This window comes from Ixodes scapularis, unplaced genomic scaffold (assembly GCF_016920785.2).
Source record: "Ixodes scapularis isolate PalLabHiFi unplaced genomic scaffold, ASM1692078v2 PGA_scaffold2__306_contigs__length_199485367, whole genome shotgun sequence".
Taxonomy (NCBI): domain Eukaryota; kingdom Metazoa; phylum Arthropoda; class Arachnida; order Ixodida; family Ixodidae; genus Ixodes; species Ixodes scapularis.
The window spans coordinates 20,304,020-20,323,220 of record NW_024609857.1 but is presented as its reverse complement, the minus strand read 5'-3'; the positions used below and the strand labels follow the sequence as shown (position 1 = coordinate 20,323,220).

General features: G+C 45.6%; 1 protein-coding gene across 3 annotated transcripts in view; it reads left to right on the top strand.

Annotated features, from left to right (window-relative positions):
- The window catches only part of LOC8024605 (potassium voltage-gated channel protein Shal), a 312,928-nt gene that overhangs the window by 254,819 nt on the left and 38,908 nt on the right, over positions 1-19,201 (top strand). For all 3 annotated transcript variants that reach the window (XM_042291762.1, XM_042291763.1, XM_042291764.1), the window contains exons 2-3: positions 2,274-2,436; positions 11,082-11,264. In XM_042291762.1, the coding sequence (XP_042147696.1) occupies positions 2,274-2,436; positions 11,082-11,264 (346 nt within the window). The remainder of the gene's footprint in view (positions 1-2,273; positions 2,437-11,081; positions 11,265-19,201) is intronic.

The following is a 19,201-nucleotide window of genomic DNA, read 5'->3' as shown; positions in this document are numbered from 1 at the left end:
CAACAACTATGCTCTGTTTCGTCATAAGTAAGAGCCACCTATAAAAAATGTAGACGAAAAAAAAAATACACGAACGTGCGCACACATTAAAAATGCAATGTCACGGCGCATTGTAAATTAGTCGTTACCTAGTCGTTACTGTTTTAGACACAAGGAGTTTCGTACTGCGACATTGTTATTCTCTGTAGATTAGAAACTTAGCCAGTGCAGTACGAATGCTAGCCTGGAGTTTGTGACGTGCGTCACGTAGTAGTGATACACGACGGCACGCCGGTACGATGCTCATCCAGATGGGGCATTGAACCCAGGGTCCCTGCAGGCTCTGCAGCGTGAGCTCCGTGCTTTGGACGCAGCTCGCACTCGCGCATTTCGTCCAGGTGCTCCGAGCTGTCGTGCGCCAACACCCTCGGCTACCGACCCCCAATGCACAAGGTTTAGCCCGATCGCACAGGCACAGAAAGAAAACAAACTGCATGACCTTGGCACTGCTTCATCGGCTTCATCAGCGCGTAGCGTTAAATTCGCTCTGAGCTAAGGTAAAACGAAGCAAAGATTAGGATCTTGGGTTTTACAAGCCAAACCAAGAAAGGTCATATGCCACGCACCTGCAAAAAAAAAAAAAAAAAAAAAAAAGCACGGGTTTATTTTAACCAACTGGAGACCTTTTGACGTGCAACCGAAATCTCAGATTGACGTCCGTCAGATTGCTGGCACCTCGGCGGTATTTTGAGCGACAAATAGGGATTCATAGGCCAGCGCGTTGCCTCAGATCCACTGAGACGTTTTAATGTTTCGTTTCTTGTTTTAATATCATTGTCAAGTAGAAGCCGTCCTGGTGGATGTAAAACGAAATATATTTGTTTTTGTTTTTTCCTAGGCTTAACAGATGTGTTTTAATAAAAAGCCGTGAAAGTCACACTAATTCGGTTTGTGCGGGTGAGTTATACTATCACCAGCTTGACATACTATACGAGGCAAATTGTCAAGATAACTCAAATACTTAATTAAAATGTGTTAATCAACTTTTTAATGAGTGAAAATAGGCATACGGAGAATAGACATATAAAAAGCCAAACTAGTACGTGCTAAAATACTTAAGCACGGACTCAAACATAAGCATACGATACCTTTTTGTTGACCGAAACAAAAGCTCGTCGGTGAGCTCCTCTTCGGCTCCATTGGACAATTTTTGAGCTTTCAACGAGTGCGCTTGCGTACAATCGGTATGCTTTTATTCTGCTCGGTTTGTTTAAGATCCAGCCAGTGAAAGCGTTTTTTCGTTCGACACCTTTCAAAAATTTTCTTCAAGGCTTGTAATCCGTTTAGTTTCCAGTCCCTCCATACCATACTACGTAATACTCTGAAGAAGATTGGGTTTCTCTTTGTGGTTTTCGTTGTTATACATGGATGTCTGAAAGCCTTCTCTAACGGAGATTTCCGAAGGTGAAAATGTGCGAAGTTCGGATATCCTACAAATCAATGTCAACCCATGTTCTAGGTGGTATTGCGAACATCTGTGCGGTATTGCGGTCTGCAAGAGCAGGTGTGCGGCGTGCCCCAATGGCACTTCAGATGTTTTGATGAAGTTGTAAAGTTTACTACAGGCCTGAGATACGCGGGTTTATAATAGCTCCCAAAGTGAATATATCTTTGACCCTGTTCGGCAGGGTTTAACACCAGTTATCAATGTGGCGAACCAGCCTCCAGTTGGTTCCGGTCGCAAACCAGCACGTTGTGTGTTTAGGGTGCACTAATGAAGTTGACTGCAAACGAAGGCTTCGGGCATCACCCGATTCTGCAGGCGACTGTAGTCAACGTTCCTAGATTAGCTCAGTTGTGGAACCCCCTTGTGGAGCCACCGCGGACGGGAGTACTCCACCCCCCCCCCCCCCTCCCCTCACTCCCTTCAGCTCGCTTCCCGTCGTTTGAAGCGCCATCTTGATTTTCATTTCGAAACTGTGTGTCCCATAGAGTACGTTAAAACGCCATCTAGATGTTGTGCTTGGAAACATACGTATTCCATAGGATACGCTACACTTATCATAGCAGCCGTTCTCCCCAAAAACTATTATATCTGCTATGATATTATATCTAGAATTATATTTACTATGATATTATATCTACTGAGAATGGTGCTCGGCAGATTCTTTTACAGTGAATCCCGTATTGCCCACAACTAGGTGGTGTACTTTTTTATGTTACGATAACTGCCCTAATCTAAACTGTTAGGCTGAGCCTCGAGTGGTGTCTGACGAAGTCTTCTTTGAACGCAGGTACGGCGATATGGTGCCTGACACGATCACGGGCAAGATTGTGGGCGGCGTGTGCTCCCTAAGCGGGGTGCTCGTCATCGCGCTGCCTGTGCCTGTCATCGTGTCCAACTTCTCTAGGATTTACCACCAGAGCCAGAGGGCAGACAAGAGGAAAGCCCAGAAGGTGGGTCACCCTTCCTTATTAGCGACTTTTGCGATTGGCCAGACCATAGCTGCCCGTATACTGATACTGCCTTCCCACTCGCCGGTTCACTGTGAAGCAAATCCTGTCAATCAAGACGATGTAGAGGCAAATTCTGCCAATCATGGCAAGGAGAATCCTGGCCTTGACATGACAAAATAAATCATAAGAGTGCGCCACCGAAACATATCGGCGCTCGTACCCGATGTCGAAAGGCTACTTCTGTTGTGTGTTTATTCAGACAGTCTGCTGTCTCTACCGTGGATGACAAATTTAACCAATACAGTACGACTCCTAGCCTGGGCTAGCCTGGGGTCTTTAACGGGTTGGCTAAGTCCACCTACTAAATTGACCAGAAACGAATGTGCGAATGGCGGCTGAGAACTGAACGAAAAGTTAACCAATGACCACCCACCCGGGCTCATTGTACAGCAAATCAAAAGAGCTAAAAAAAAACTCTGCAAAAGAAAAAATTCGTTTTTAAATTTTAGACGATTTTTCGTTACGCAAACAATAAGAAATAGTTGGGTGCAAGAAATACTGAAAAATGATGAAATTACAGCATCAGATCTTTCGCCTGCCCTGTCGCGGTGCAATCTATGTTTCTTTCTTTTTTTTTTTTTTTTTTAACTGAATAAAAATTGAACTGTGTGTGGGCTTAGGCATTGGAATAGTCAACCCCATTAGGCGTCTGGCGTCTTCGCTGTAGATGAGACATTCAGCCAGTACACTACCACCGCTAGCCTGGAGGCTTTAACGTGCACCGCGCAGTGGCGATACACGACCGCACGCTGGTGCACGATGCTCATCCAGATCGAAACGGCCAGGAATGGGGACTGAATCCAGGATCCCTGGCTTATGCAGCCCGAGCTTTTGCTCCAGGCGTGGTCCGAGCTGAGTTACGTTAAGCCACTCGACCACAGATCCTTTTCTCGCTTTTCCACCGTAAACAAAACCTTCTGAGAAATTATTTTGTGGCCGAATAAAAGTTTAAAAAAACAATGCGCCACATAAACACCCCCGCGTACCAGCCGTGGCTTCAAATTCCTCCGCGGACCAATCAGCAGAGGCATTAGCCACGACGAGATATGTGACGTCAGCGCGACGCTTGCCTTGGTATCGGTCTATAGTTCACACAGAAAGAACAAAAACACTGAAATAAACGAAGGACAGTTTTGAAACGCGCTTTCTGCTACGTGTACTGGCGGACTACTTGCGCATCGCGGAGGAACAGCGTCTGGCTACAATGAGGGTATGCAATCTAAGAAATTCCGAAGCGTCTTTAGCTTCCCGTAAAGCAGTTCAAAGAGCCAATCGCTTCAGTGTGCGAAGCGAGCTGGGCAAACGACGAGGCTGAGAATATGTTTAGACCTAAGGAACTGGGGCATTGAGCTTGGCGAAACGTTACACTCAGAGTCACAGTGCATTGGGATATTTTTTTAAGGCGAAAACCTTACTTGTTACAACGGTTAAACCAGCTGAACTACGAAATTAGGGAGAAAGGAGTAAAGACAAGTGATCGCTCCAGAGAAACCAGCGATCACTTGTCTTTACTCCTTTCTCCCTAATTTCGTAGTTCAGCTGGTTTAAACGTTGTAATATGTACCACCAACTAGCTCAGCTTCTACCCCCTCTCACTTGTCCCATTGCGCGAAAAGGCATCGGCGTTGTGCCCGAAAAATGGTCGTAAAAATACGTCATCAAGCACGCGCCGCTCAAGGTCAAAACGGGCACGCCTGAGGAATAAAACACAAAGAAAAATAATGCAACGCAGATGCTTCGACACGGAAGCCGTCGTGAAGCCGGTGGGGTTTGCTGCGCCTGCGCAGTGGGGGAGCGCGATATCACCGCCGGCTCGCCGTGTGAAAAAGGAAGATGTGGCGCGCTGCTTGTACGAATGCGCTGCGTGTAAGAATGCTTTCGCATTCCTACACGTAAGCAATTTTATGTGTCTCTGCCGATTTTTTTCTTTTTTTTACTAAACATATTTTTAGTTTTATTGTTCGCTGAGTTGCCTCTGTAGTGGCAGCGATTGACTCTCTCGTGTGCATTGCGGTAAAGTAGATGTTACAGATTTCTTGGGGTGAGGGCAGTCCGTTTATTAAGCAGGAACATCTCACGCGTAAATGACCCATTTGTGGTAAGGTACCCTGCTCTACACTCTAAAAAAAAGAAGTCCATGCGTCTGCTTTCCCGCACTGCACTCGGAGAGCCAATCACCGCAACTTACAGAGGCAGCTCAGCGAATGACGATGCCGAAACATATGTTTAGACAAAAAAACGCAGTCTGAGTTGTGACATTAAGCAATGCAAAACGTCACGCCTGCATTGCTTAATGTCACAACTCAGACTGCGTTTTTTGGTCTAAACATATGTTTCGGCATAGTTATTCGCTGAGCTGCCTCCGTAAGTTGCGGTGATTGGCTCTCCGAGTGCAGTGCGGGAAAGTAGACGAGCGAGCTTTTTCTAGAGTGCACAACGTCGTGGACTCAAAGTGCAAGTTTCTCACACTTTATGTTTTCGGGCCGGTTATCTCGCAAGGTGTAAGGGATATGGACGACAAATTTCTAAGTCAGAATCCGGATTAACATCTTTTCCCGTCAATTGTATACGCTCGCGCTAGTTGTCATCATAGTTGTTGTTGTTGTCATCCTATTTGGGGTGGTTAAAAAATATTTAAAAAATAAAGTTAACCCTTTCCGCTGCTGCGTTATCACTGTAGACTTAAAGTCAATTTAAAATAAATAAATTAGGTAAGTGTACCAACTAAAAAAATAACTTTTTCTCTAATGGCAATTAGGCAGGCGGTAACGCGCTCACGCAAATCAGCTCACGCGTGCAAATGCATGCAGTAGATAATCGAATAGCCCAGTATGTAGCCAGCTGCCTAATTAGAAATCCAACGACGCTCTGGCAGTAAACTAACGCCACGTTGAAAATAGAATAAAAATATCAAGTGCTTAAGAACAGCTTAAATCGACTTCATTAAATTAAAAAAAAGAAAGACGATATTCCCAGAAATGAGTCCTCTCGCATTTTCAGTCGTAATTAGACCTATATTGATCGGAGTGGCGTTTGCCGTAATGCCGCTGTAAGCGGAGACCTAATAACGAACGGAGAATCGGCGAAGGAAACAAAAACAAACGAAACAAAAACGATGCCGACGGAATCAGATAGCTCTAGGCGGCAAGAAGATGAACCAAACACCAAAAAACATTATTCAGCAAGGAGAGAGCGAGAGGGAAAGAGACGGAATGCATGAGCGTAAAGCCGTGGTCACACTCCTCATACGTTATATACAAAAGACAGTCTGCATGTGTTTTTATTCCTTGTTTAACGCTTCTGCCGCGTTGGTCGTACATAATCTGTGTGCAGACGTGTTCGAAGTACACATTATGTACGAAGGAAACCCGCAGCCCCCCTCCCCCTTTTTTTCCGTGTATACGCGATGGCGAACGCGTGCAAACAAATGTCGCCGGGGGCCAAACTCTCTCGACTCTATGTGCTTCGACGCCAAAGAAAAAAGAAACAAAAAAGCAGACGGGAGCGAGAGCTCGTTTGTTTGCTCTGTGGCGGGTTTGCCTGCAGCGAAATCGGGTATATACGTGCACGATGTTGCGACGGGCAGAGGTACCAACGGCGGTGCATAAAACTGAGCTGGCAGCCAGCCGTGACTCATTTCACGCGAGATGTTGTCGACGCGGCGTCCGCATTCCGACCCCGAAGCAACTCTTCAGAGATCAGACTACTTCGGGATCAATACAGGGAGGATCACACTTTGCTCTTTCCACTTTCTTTTCATTTTATTATTTTGCTTCTTCCTCTTACTCGTGTACTCTTTACTTGTCTTCGGTGTGCATTGGTTTTTTTATTTTCTTTTTTTTTATCGTTGGATTTTTTTTTGTGCTTTTTAATATTTCTGCCTGTACATTCTTAATCAGTATGAATAAAACGTCGCAAAGTAAAGCACGCAAGGAGAAGTAGAAGACGCAAACACTTTTTCTGCGTCTTCCGCAGCTGTAGCAAGGTGTGTAGCTGTAAACTGCAGCTACACACCTTGCTTCAGTTTACTCTGTAGTCCTTTGGTTAAGCTTATTATCTTTTTTCAAATGCTCTAACAAAGTAGAGAGCTGGGCTAGTTGGTGGACGTTTAACATGGTGTAGGTGAAACAGCGCGTAACAACGATAACTAAGAGAAAGAACACAACACAGGACGAGCGCTGACTCGCAACTAAATGTTTAAGGGTGAAAACAGAAAGCAGGAAAACATAAAAGGTACAGTCAACCACGCTTGCGCTACCCAAATTGTCTCTTCAAAAAGGGCTTCAACTATCAGCGAATCGCTAGCCCCCCCCCCCCCCCCCCCCTTCTCCCCCATTTGTAGTAATAAAAAGCGTTTTTTTTTTCTGATAGCTCCAGCGATGGCATACTGACACATTACGCCCCGTACTTAACAATGTGGAATGCGTCAGTCACTTACCTTGTCACCTTATCTCGGTGCTTTCCTAAGATAGCTGTGTCATCGAAGGATGGTTTGCACTTGCAAGTCCCGCAGTGCACCGTTAGGTGGACGACGACCGTAGCTCTCAGGGATTAGTCGTGCTCCCTGAGCTCGTCGTTTAAGCATCTACCGGTTTGTCCGATCTATACCTTGCCACAGGAGAGCAGTGTCACCCCGGCTTAAGTAAGGCCGCAATACATAGTACAAAAGACGCAGCGTTCGCCACACACATGGTGGCAGAGTTATATGCGGACACACTTCAAGCATTTTCAAGGTACTTTTGTTTCAGTATGTTGTAACCAGGTGCAAGGACCAGTCAGAAGACAATTTCGTCTTCTTTTGCCCTAGCACCTTTCAGACTTTTTCCGTCAGAAACAAACAAATTCATTCATTCATTCTTGCATTCATACTTATGCTTCGAACATGTCTGCACACAGTTTTTACATAACCAATGTTCCGATACCATGGTACAAAGAAAAAAAAAACAACAGGCCTCAGACAGTGTTCGTGGACTGCCCGCGCATTTCGACGTCACCGCAGCGATATCGAGCGCAGATTGGACACGAGGGCTACGTCAGCGTTCGGCTGGGCCTCGTGTCCAATCAACACGTAGAGGGACGCCCGGCGTCGAGGTCGGGCCAAATCGCCGAGTTGTCGCCATCCGAGCGTTATGACGTCACCTAGTAATAGAGGAAGCTGTTCGCAAGCTTCGATCATTCTAGCCGGTGTTGGCTCAACGGACGTCTAACGGGGCGCGCTAAATTTGCCGAAGCGATTCGCCAACGAGGAGCTCGTCAAATCAATGGACAACTCAGGGGGCGAACGAACCCCAAATAATTAATATCAAATGACATCACCTTTAATAACAACCAAAGAAAATACGGTTTCTTTTTTTTTTCTATATACTGCGCAGCAACAGCACTCGCGCTTTGGCACTTTGCACATATGCCGGGATTTTAACAACATAACGTTTTAGTATTGCATATAGTAGCAGACGCAAGCGTTGTGTGCGTCTGCATTCGTGTTGCGTGCTGCACACTGTGCATGCGTGTCATCGATCTGTGCCAATCTAAGAACGCAGCTTGGGCTCTGCGCGCGCGCGCAGTGTTGAACACGCAACGCTAGCGCAAACCCACGGCGCTCGCGTTCGCTCGTATACGAAATACTAAAACTCGCTACTGAGTGCTATATAGCGTATTCACTGGACGCCATATTTGGGAACGCCGTTAAAAGCGCGTGCTCGGAACAAGCTCACATTAATAAGCTGTTAAGACCGACAATCTTGATGTTGTGGAATGCACGCTGCCAAATAATTGTGGAAGCGCGCCGTCATCACGCGCTCAGTAGTCGCGCACCCAGCAATGGCCGCCAGTGAATTCTCCCTATGGGGAACGTTTAAACGACCTCCGTTTTTATGCAGCCCTCGTTGATAGATGAAACGGATTTCACTGTACCACTTTTGCTGCGTGGTTTTCGTAAGGGCGGGCAACTAAATTTCAAGCTTTGGCTAACTCCGGTGACAGGCGCAAACAGACATTCCGTTCTCAAGAGGGGGGAAAAAGGGGGGGAGGGGAGGGGCGAAAACTAATTTTCTGGCCCTGCACGCGATATTTCAAAGCCTGACTCCATCCGGCGAGACTTTAGAAATGAAAGGTCCTCGTTTGAACGATCTGTCGGCCTGTAGAGTGGATAATTACGCTCGCCTCGCCATTAGGAAACGGCGCTTTTTTCAACCAGACATAGAAAGTGCGATGTATTGGGACGGAGTCGGAACAAGTGAGCTGGAGCTTTCGAAGTCTGTCGCAATGATTTCATAGTTCACATTTGATGTCCTCAAACATCCGTCTGTTCCACAACGCCGGGCGTGTTCGACTATAGATTCGCTTGTACGTTTTATTTTGCAGGGTCCTTAGAAGAAATTACAGCACTTCTTCATATTTGATGCAATGATAGTGTTAGGATAGTGTTATTAAATGAAAATAAAAGAAAAGAAACAGTGACTGGTTATTTGTCTGCCTAAGTAGGCGGCATGCCACGCGCTTTAGGCATAAAGTCCCCTTAATGAAGTTCACGCTTCGCGTTTCACGCAAGTGGCGCCAACTTTTGTTCTGGGAACGCGCAAGGCACGTGACACGAACAAGTGCTCCGCCGCCATTCGCTTCAAAGGGCACGGCTGGTCTTGATAGGCGCGATTCCAGTCCTGCCGTGCTTGAAAGGGCCGCTTATTTCAGTGAATCGCCACCATCTGACTCCAAGGGCTGAACTAAGCGGCTCTTGGCTTCTATTGGGCACATGAAAAACCAAATCAATCTCCCCCTCCCAAAAGCAAAGCAAAAATAAAACAACAGCAACAAAGCAAAAATAAAACAACAACAACATTTGTGCTGCGATGTTATGATTGTCGTCCAAACTTAAGATAATCCGTAGACAATTTTTTTATGCTCTCAAATGTACAATGCGGGGTTTGTGAGCCTACCGTGCCAATGTAGTCAAGCTATCACCGCGACTGTAGAAGGATTTTGTTTGTAGGCCAAAGATGTTTTCTTAATTAAAATGACACCAAATTAAGTAAACGATTCCTCGGAGACAACATTTCATAAATCTATCAATTCATCAATTTTCTTCAAAATAGACACAACAGAAGGCACTGCACAAACTCATCTGGATCCGTAGCCTTCTTGGATAATCTTAGATCCATTCCAAATGTAAAAAAATAATGCGGCGGTTATCTGGCGCCGTTGCATGTGCCGTACAACAATATTTCTCACTCACACATCGTTTCCATCTAAAACTTTTTAAGTGTACTTTCAAACGTTTTTTTAAGTTTTCTGAAACAGAAAAACTGTAGTTTTAAGGTTTTATAAAACCAATTCTAGCATGAATCATGACCGCGAGTTGACGCGAGCCGGACTGACAGTGGCGCAATCCTTAGGTCTTATACTGGCAGAAAGACGCCTTATATGCGCAACGCACTCTGCTGATTTTTTTCTTCTTCTTCTTTTAGTAAGGATACCTGACCCGCTTTTTTAAGCATCTATTTATTTGCTAAAATAGGTCATATAGCCTATTTTGGCAATAAATGGATGTATGAATGGACGGCTGGTAGTGTCTATACCCTCTGTACTGGGCGACAGATATGTGTCACCTAAGCTACAAGTCGTACTTTGGGTTCTAAACTATGGATACGGACCGTTTAGAGTCCACAGCAACCAGGCAACTTTCGTAAGCGTAGTCTTGTAAGCGTAAGCCCAAACGGTCAAAGCATCATCTTGAATCCGGAGTTCAAACCCGCTACTGTAGGGTTTTGATATAAACGGACGATGTATCGGTGTTAGGTATCGTTATCACTACGTCGTGGTGCACGTTAAAGACTCCAGGTCACCGCTATACAGCGTTTAACCGGCTTTGCTATGATCTCAAAGGCAGGTCGATATCTCGCTGTATAAACATTTACAACGTCCAACGTGCTGTGTGAGTGTTTTCGTTTTTTACATCTTCCAAAAATATTATTTCTTAGAGTATTTTTTATCACCTTGCTATCTTTGAGGCCATGTCGTTACCTACGAAGTGAAAGAGTGGTCCACAAGTAAATTTCCTGGATATAACGCCAACGCCGATTCATACTTTTAATATTAGAACAAAACAAGCACACAAAAAAATCCACTCTCGTGAAGAAGGAAGACCAGCAGAGCTGTACTCGATACACTGTGTGCTTCTTCCTCGTCGTAGTCTGTTTTTCGGGCTGTTTCCTACGATGAATTCCCACCCAACGCGCCGCCCAACTATCCATTCTTTTATGATAGCTGGAAAGGTTGACGCCATCTACGAGCGACGGCGCCAACCAGACTGGTTGTGTGCTTGCCGCCGTCGCTTATAGATGGTGGTAGCTGTCCAGGTAGGTTTGTGTCGACATACCGGACACGATCCTGGGGAACCTCGCCCTTAACAGCTCTGCTGTAAAAAACGGGGTGTTTTCGGTGATTATTTTGTTGTTACTCGTCAATAGAGGCCCACGCAAAACAAAAAAAAAAGAAAGAAATAAAATGTTGTCAGTTGTACGTGCCTTGTTTGTCTCCACTAACCCCTGCACCGTATTTCTTTCTCTCCCTGGTTCCGGCGAGCGCAGAAAGCCCGGATGGCGCGCATTCGGATCGCCAAGGCGACCAGCGGCGCCGCCTTCGTGAGCAAGAAGAAGGCGGTCGAGGCGAAGCTGGCCGCTCAGGAGAGTGGCCAGGACATGGACGACGGGCCGGAGGACATCTTCGAGCTGCAGCACCACCATCTGCTCAGGTGCCTTGAGAAAACAACGGTGAGTCCTCCGCTTTCCCCCGGGAAAGCACGGAGATGCATGGAGTAGTTGCGACGTTCATAAATCGTGGACGGATACAGCTGACTGAACTTTTTTAATTGGGCGGCAGCTTGCACCACCTATATTCTATTTTTTGCAAAAATCTGCACTGCTGACAAAGGCACAGACGCGAGGGCGTGACTTTGTATAGTGCCTTCGATGCGCGAGTTCTCGTGCATACGAGGCATTCTGCTGAGCTACGGCCCACGCACCCGTGCCTTTGTTTGCACTGTAGACATTTGTGAAATGATAGACAGTGATATCATTTGCGTAGAGTGACTATACTTCGTTTCAGCTTCGGTCCAGACGCAGCCGATGCTACAAGCGCGAGCATCTGGCCCAGAACAGTGCTTGCACTGCACGAGCGCGTGTGCTTGGCAGGGATGCTGAAAGCCCGGAGCTCGCGCTTGTAGCTTTGGCTGCGTCTGGACCGGAGCTGAAACGAAGTATAAAAGAGAACTGGGTTTTCCTAAGGTCTTCTCGTCCGCTCCACCAGACATCCAGGCCGACACGTTGCGCTCGCTCTTAGACTGTGTGCCTGAGTCGGGCCCGAAAATGCACATCCGATTTTCCCTCTGTGTTCAATGTGTGTGTGCGTGTGTCCTGTGCCCGGACGTCCAGGCCTCGTAGCCATCCCCCTTTACCCTTTTTTATTTTTTTCCTGTTTCGTTGTGTAATGTAGCACCGACTGCCTTGCATCAAGTTACAAGTTCGGTCCCAGCCTCGCATAATATAATGCTTTGGCTGCTGTTCCTTTAACGAAGTTCTTTAGTATCGCAGTATTGGGAAAAAGAAAAAGATCGCCTGGCCTAGGGTGCCTGCATGTCTGTCTGTCTCAGGGTGAAGACATCCATTGTTGCCCTGAATGTGCCAGCGCGTGACGCTCTCGCGCACTCGGTGCGTGACCTGGGCGGTAAAATGGCGTCTATGCATTAGCCCAAGCTACGCGCTCGAGCTGAGTGACACCAGATTCCCCGCGCTTCAGAGTGCATAAAAAAACGATTGGGCGGAAAAATGGCTGAGATGTCACCACTCAAGCAAACGCGCGCGTGTGTATGAAGGCACTCTAGCCTGGCCTCCAGTGCAATGAAGGTTTGACAGCATTACCACGTAGCCCCGTTTGATACGGAATGAACGGGAGAGAAAGGGGAGCAATAGCGCACCATTAAACTTCCTTACCCCCCCCCCCCCCTTTCTTTTTTTCTCTCCGCGCCGCGACGCCATTGATCGCTTGCGCTATGACGTCGAACTCACGCTCGATTGCTGACATGGCTCGCTACAGTGCAACCAACAGGACGTGCGCCATAGGCCCGTTGCTCACGCGCAGGGGGCGCGAGCGTGTCCACAATCTACACCAGACGCGACCATATAGTTCTAGCTGCACCATCCATGCGACATGACCATAAAAGCGAAGCTTCAACGTACGACGATGCACGAGCCAAGTCTGAATACAAGCGTCTGTCAGCACCTGTCCATGTGTGCTAACGTTTAAAATTAAATAAAAATAAAATAATTCTGCAGCTCGCGGCTTCAGCGTTTCATTATACATTCCTTTCAGCTTCATTATTTGTGTCGCTTTATTGAATAGAATCATTGTGCAAGTAGGTTTCGCTTTACGTGATAGCGAAGCCGAAGCTACAAGCAAAAGCATGTTCCCCTGAACGATGCTTGCACTGCACTTGCGCGCGTGCTTGGCTGGGACACTGAGAGCTTGGAGCTCGCTCTTGTAACCTTTACCATGCTGGCACTTATAATGGAACAGAGTATAGACAAACGTAGCGGGGGAGCCTGATGACGAATGTTCGAAATGCGACCATAAAATATTCTATTTTGCTCGCCTGGAGCGCTGTTTAAAGCGTGACAGCCACGGACCTAAAGAGATCACGAAAAAACTGCCTATCTTCCAAATTTTTCCCGACCGACAAAGAAACAACCACAAATATGGTCCTTGCAGGATTCCCGTATACAGCATCCGCTTTAAGATTGCCCATCTTATACATTCCATTAGCTCTCTTTGCGGAGCTCATTAGGTTGCTTCAATTTGCTTCAGAAAGCACTGCTACCTTGTGCTCCTGAAGAAACATAGTGTTAAGGCTGGACTCCATGGAGCCAACTTCGGCGGAATTGACGTGTCAAAGATCTACAATGACGTGCCCGCCGCGTATTCGCTAAGCACTGAACTCCATGAGACGAACAAGCTGCGAACTCCGCCGACGCGAACAGCGCGACTGTCAGCGTTGTCCAAGGGGGAAAGTGAATATCCACTGAAACAAACCACTCATAGAGCTTCGTTTAAGCACGTCATATTAGTAAAAAGCGCCAAACATATTCAACGAAATGAGCAAGTAGTCTATAATTATGTACTTTTGAGTCTTAATAAGCCTTCAAGTGTTTTGTTGGGGAAGAGATTGCCCTGATGGGCGGCGGGGAGAATGCTTGGTCTGTGACACCGTGCATAATGGTCAGGCGGAAGCCAAACCGCGTAGTACGTCCTGATTGGCCCGCGTCCTTCGCTGCGCTTCGGCCGCTTCCGGTAGCGGCTTTTACCGGGCGAGCAATGTTTAGCTCCGCTCTAAATGTGCAACAAAAAAGCAGTTTTTTGTGTGTGTGTGTGTTTTTTTTTACGCCGTTCGAGAAAGGGCGGAAGTTTTTCGGTTATTCGCCGCATATCCACTCCCTAGAGTTCGGTCCTTTTACGCTCCTTCTGCTGAGCGGCCGAGCGTATAATGTACAGATGAGCGAATTGCAACGGCCGGAGAAGTGCTTTGTTCACCAGCAATCTCAGTGACCATGATTGACCGGCTCTACAGTACAAAGTGTAGCAGACGACGGAGTCTGTGCAGCCGACTCTGTCGAGTCTGGCGTTATCTAAACCCGCGATCGCGCTGCTATTATGTCATTAAAACGACAGTCTTCAAATACTGCATGTCGCGTGCTTCTTCTTTCTTATGCGGTCCTGTCAGATTGACCATACGAAAACTTCCTTTAGGTAGGTTCCAAGCGTACACATGTTTAAAGCAGACATGTCGAATACGCTTGAGAGGCCAGTCCGCAGATAATGTTGTCTTCTTCTCTGCAGAGAAACTCTGTGTCTTTTGTATGATGTATGAAGAGTGTCACCGAGGCTTGAGAGTCACGTGATGGCAGTAATTCTACAAAAACACGAAAAAATACCAAAACGGGGGCGGGGGGGTACGGTTTGTTTTAGAGTCGCCTGCTTTCTTGTCCTCTTTGGTTTTTATTATATACACTGCCTGTCGCTTCCGGGTCAAAAGTGTTCGCATGTCTTCCAGGGACAGCATTATGTCGAGTAAAATGTCCAGTTGGATCGGCAGCGTCCGATAAGGATGTCAAGCAGCCAATGAGAAGTGAACAAGACTGTACCTAGCTATTAAAAAGGACGTGAGTAGGTGGGGGAGGGGTGATTCGAGGCACGCAACTTGGGTCGATGTGTCACGCGGCTTTGTTCTTTCTTCATCACAAGACTAAAGTCGAGAAACCGGTTGGAACTTTGGGCGTGTTTCCACGTCATGTAAGAGAAGCTGGTTAGGCCTCTATTCCGGGTTTATAATGGGGCTGTATTCTCATTTTGTCGTTTACTTTGGTACTTTTTTCTTTCCGGTTTCAAAAAGATGTAGCTTTGTTTTATTATTATTATTTGCAGCTAGTGGTAATCTAGTATTATGGATTGTGGCAGGGTGAAAAACCATCCAGATACAAAGCATGAAACTACAAAAGTGTGACCCTTAATCCCAAGTGTCGCAGTAAATGCGCTTCTGACGCACGACAGCGAATTCAGTGGCCTAGACCTCGAACACTTCAGGTAAAAGCAAGAACTGTGAAAAACATCGGATGCGAGTTCACGTAAAAAAATTGTAAACGATTTTGCATTTTCTTTTTCTTTTCTAAACGCTAGTTTGTTTTGTTTTGTCTTTTGTTTTGTTTTTATGGGTTGGCTATTAGATGTTTGGTAGTCTTGAGGAAGGAAGGTAACGTTATATTAGGAATTTTCTATTGGAAGCGTTTTGCAACCAGCACAATGAAACGAAAACAATAAGAAAAACGCCTGAACTAATATTCTATAATCACATTTATTAATTTAAGTTGTCTTTATTCGTTCCGCGAGAGCACCTTTTTTTCATTACTATTCCTATTTTTAAAAAATCTGAGACATTTTTAAAGAAAACAATGCATTAAAATACAATAAAAATATCTACGAAGAACAGTATTTTTTTTTCATTCCTAACTTCACGCAATACACAAGTTTCGACGTTTCATTTATTTTTCTCTTCGTCATTTTGCGCGTAATCAAAGAATATATATTGCACAGAAACGCAAACGTGCAGACTACTTTCGAGGTTACGGCGCGTTCATTCAACACACCCTAAACAGGAGGCCTCCGCATGGTCTCGTCTCCCTCCATGAAACGTCATCAGAGTCGGATCGCGCTAACTCGGCTATTGGGCCCGAGCCCTGCCTCCGACGCACTGATTGGACGCGAGCTTTAGCCGAACACTGACACAGCACTCGTGCCCAATCTTACGCCTCGATCGATCTGACTGTCATGGCGCGTGCGGAGGCCTTCTTCTGTCTAGATGGTGCTGGTTCATTGCGCTCGATCCGTTTATCGGCGATAGCAACTTAGCAAACGCACATCAAGATGCCAGACGCCGCGACTCTCCGCTTTTAGCGTTCAGTGGTCGGATTCATCGACTCATAGCGTTGACTGTACTCAGATCTATGCCCAAAACTAAGTAGAATCAGTATATTGTGGAAATTCGAGGCTTTTGTAATTAAAGCAAAAGGCAGAGCAAAACAAACCAAACAAGAAATTAGAGGAGAGGAATTTGACGTGCTGGCATAAATAACCTAAACGCGCGCGTCCCGATTTTGCCTCGTTCAATATATTTACTCGAGATGCCGCGAGGCTCTTGAGGTTCCAGCTCAAAATATTTCAAAATTTTCAGATTTTGTAGATGTTGAAATTTAAAGAAAAAAAAAATCCGAGGACTCCTAAACACTTCTTATGAGTCGTGAATGCGAAAGCATGAATACCGTTTTTCCGCTCTCTTAGTTGTCTGCGGCGTTGTGGCGTGAACAGCCACGTTTAGCTACTGTGGAAGTTGCTGCCGACGGATTCAGAGCCTGAATATCCAACGAGTCGAAAGATCCAACGAGTCAAGAGATCCACTTGTGGATATTCAAACTCGTTGGATGTTCAGACACGTTGGACATTCAAGCCTGGTTGGATCTTCCGCCTCGTTGGACATTCTGACTCGGAAATTCAGTCTCAATTAGACATTCTGTCTCGATGGACGTTCTGTCACGGTATACATTCCGGCCTTGCTGGATCTTCCGTCTCGTTGGATATTCAGATTCGTTGGAGATTCCGTCTGAATTGTTTCGTTTTTTTTTTTTTCGATGGATATTCCGTCTCGCCTGCCACGTGGCCAAGTGGATATCGTACGCGGAGCGGCATACAGTCTCATTCCTCTGGCTACCTGATTTGAGCAATGCATTTCGCAATGTTTACGTATTTTGAGCTCGTGGGTCTTCAAATTTGTTCAAAAGAATCTTGGTCGCTCAGGCGGATTCTAGCAAGCTGGTTAAATTTCTCTAAATTTGCATAACATCTACAACTGCTAAAGAAAGACGTACAACTTCGCGGAGCCTCAACTGCACAAATACCGAATATTTATATTAGAAAGATGTTTTATGTAGGTTACCGTTTTATTAATACATTTTCGGACAAAAAGACATAGGCTTCAAGAATAAAATGTAAACTCGTACAACGATGAGTGATTGGTGCACACCAGACCAACTGTTTTCATAAAAAAAAAACGCTACGGAGGCGAAGCTTCGTAGAGGGATATAAGTTCCCCTTTCGGCATGCGGCACCTTCCTCCAGATCTTCAAAAGAGGACAACGTGGTCAGCGGAAATATGAAATATTTATTCACTTATGCGTCAGTTATTAAACGACTACTGAAATAACTTTTACCGAGCCCCTGGGAGCACACAAATGTTCGTAATTTTGTCCACGTAAATGCAGACGTCCTGGTAGATGGCAGCATGGTCACTGGTCGATGAGGCAAACGCATCTGTTGAGTGGAGCCTCTCGATCGTTTCTTGCTGAGATGGAGTTTGATGTTGTTCTTGCCACAGCAAATGGGTCCAGCAAAAAAGTCTGATTCGATTCTGTTGGGCATGCTGCGCACCCTGAAGGAATTCAAGTTCCTTCTCGTATTTTCTTTAAAATTTGGCAGTCTTTTGCTTCATTTCTCGTTTAATGAAAGCTTCAATGAACAGTTTAAATTAAAAACAAAAGAGCTACTCGCAATGGAATGGGACAGCAAAAACTTTGAAAATTATTTATAATTAATTAGGTAGGTTTCATAAATTACATATTTGCGCTTTCGAAATACGCTTACAAGCAAAGCACAGCTGGTTTTATCGCGTAGAGCTGTCTGATTTTTCTTTAAAGCTTAGCTTGTTTTAAATAGGACACCCTGTATATTTTTGCCCAAGCCAGCCATTCTCTCCGAGAGGCCAAGACACCAGGGACATTCATTTTAAATTCGTCACAAAATTACGAGGATCACCGAGGTACACTTAATTTCAGGGATGCTTTTCCTCATTACTCGTTTATTCACAAAAAAAAAGCTAAGTCTCCTAAGAAACATTTCTACTGAACTACGAATTGCAAACTTATTTTTAGCATACTGTTACTTTAGGTTCTAGCTTGTCACACTGCACAGCACAGTAATATTCCACGTCTCCATATTAATTATCCAGTTTCATTGAACATTCCGACCTGGTTGGATCTTCCGTCTCGTTGGATATTAAGAATCGTTGGACATTTCGTCTCAATTGGATATTTCGTATCGATGGCTGTTCCGTTTCGCCTGTCACGTGACCCATTGGATCTTTCGACTCGTTGAAACTTCTGTCTCGATAGATATTCGGGCCGTAATCGCTGCCGACGGACAAGCGCGCGCTCTCGTGAAGTGGCCGCGCCGCGCTGAGCTCGGCCGTGCAGCTTCTCCGGAGTTTGCCCGGGTGGGCAGTGCAGCCAAGCCCGCACCTCTTAACGGCGACCGGGCCACTGCGTACGCTGCGCCGCCACGGAGAGGGCTTCTCAAATGGCGTTTTTTGAAACTACGCTGCACGAGAACGAAGGGGAGCCTCGCTCCTTGATGATCCGCTCTAGCAAATGGGAGCCTCTCCATCAGAAATCGGCTTCACTACGCTTCCTTCGAAAAGGGGCGTTTAGGTGCGGTTTGGCGAGGCTTCGAAGCTATTGACGTGAGTTCGCTCCATGAAACAGTTAAGGCTTTCGCATTTTTTTTTTGTTTCTTGTATGTTACTTTACAGCATGTGTAGGGAACGTAATATAATAAGATTTTGCGAAAAATATAATATGTAAAAAGAAAACAAATTTTGTGCACGCCTCAACGGCATGTTCGAATTTTGAAGTTTTCGTTTATGTGATGTTTGGTGACACCTACTACTCAAACTATAAATATCAGAAGTTACAAATAGTTTGCACCCGTAATAGATCATGGGAGCTATTGACTGATATATGCACAGCATAATGGGGGTCATATATTTCGCGTCCAAACTGCGCAAATATGGCTCCATTGACGTTTTGTCACTTGATTTCTGGCCCGTTATCTACAAAACTTGAACAGCTAAAACATTAAAATTTAGGTGACATATTTCTATTAAAACGTTATTTCGAATGATATATAAATCATTGCTTTATCTTAAAGATTAAAATTATTATTTCACTCCAAACTTCTTCTAAATTACAAAGTTAAGAAATTTCAGGGGCCATTAGAAAAAAAAAGTGAAAGGCGCTTACAACTCCCTGTAACGCCGAATTAGAGCGCAGCTCTT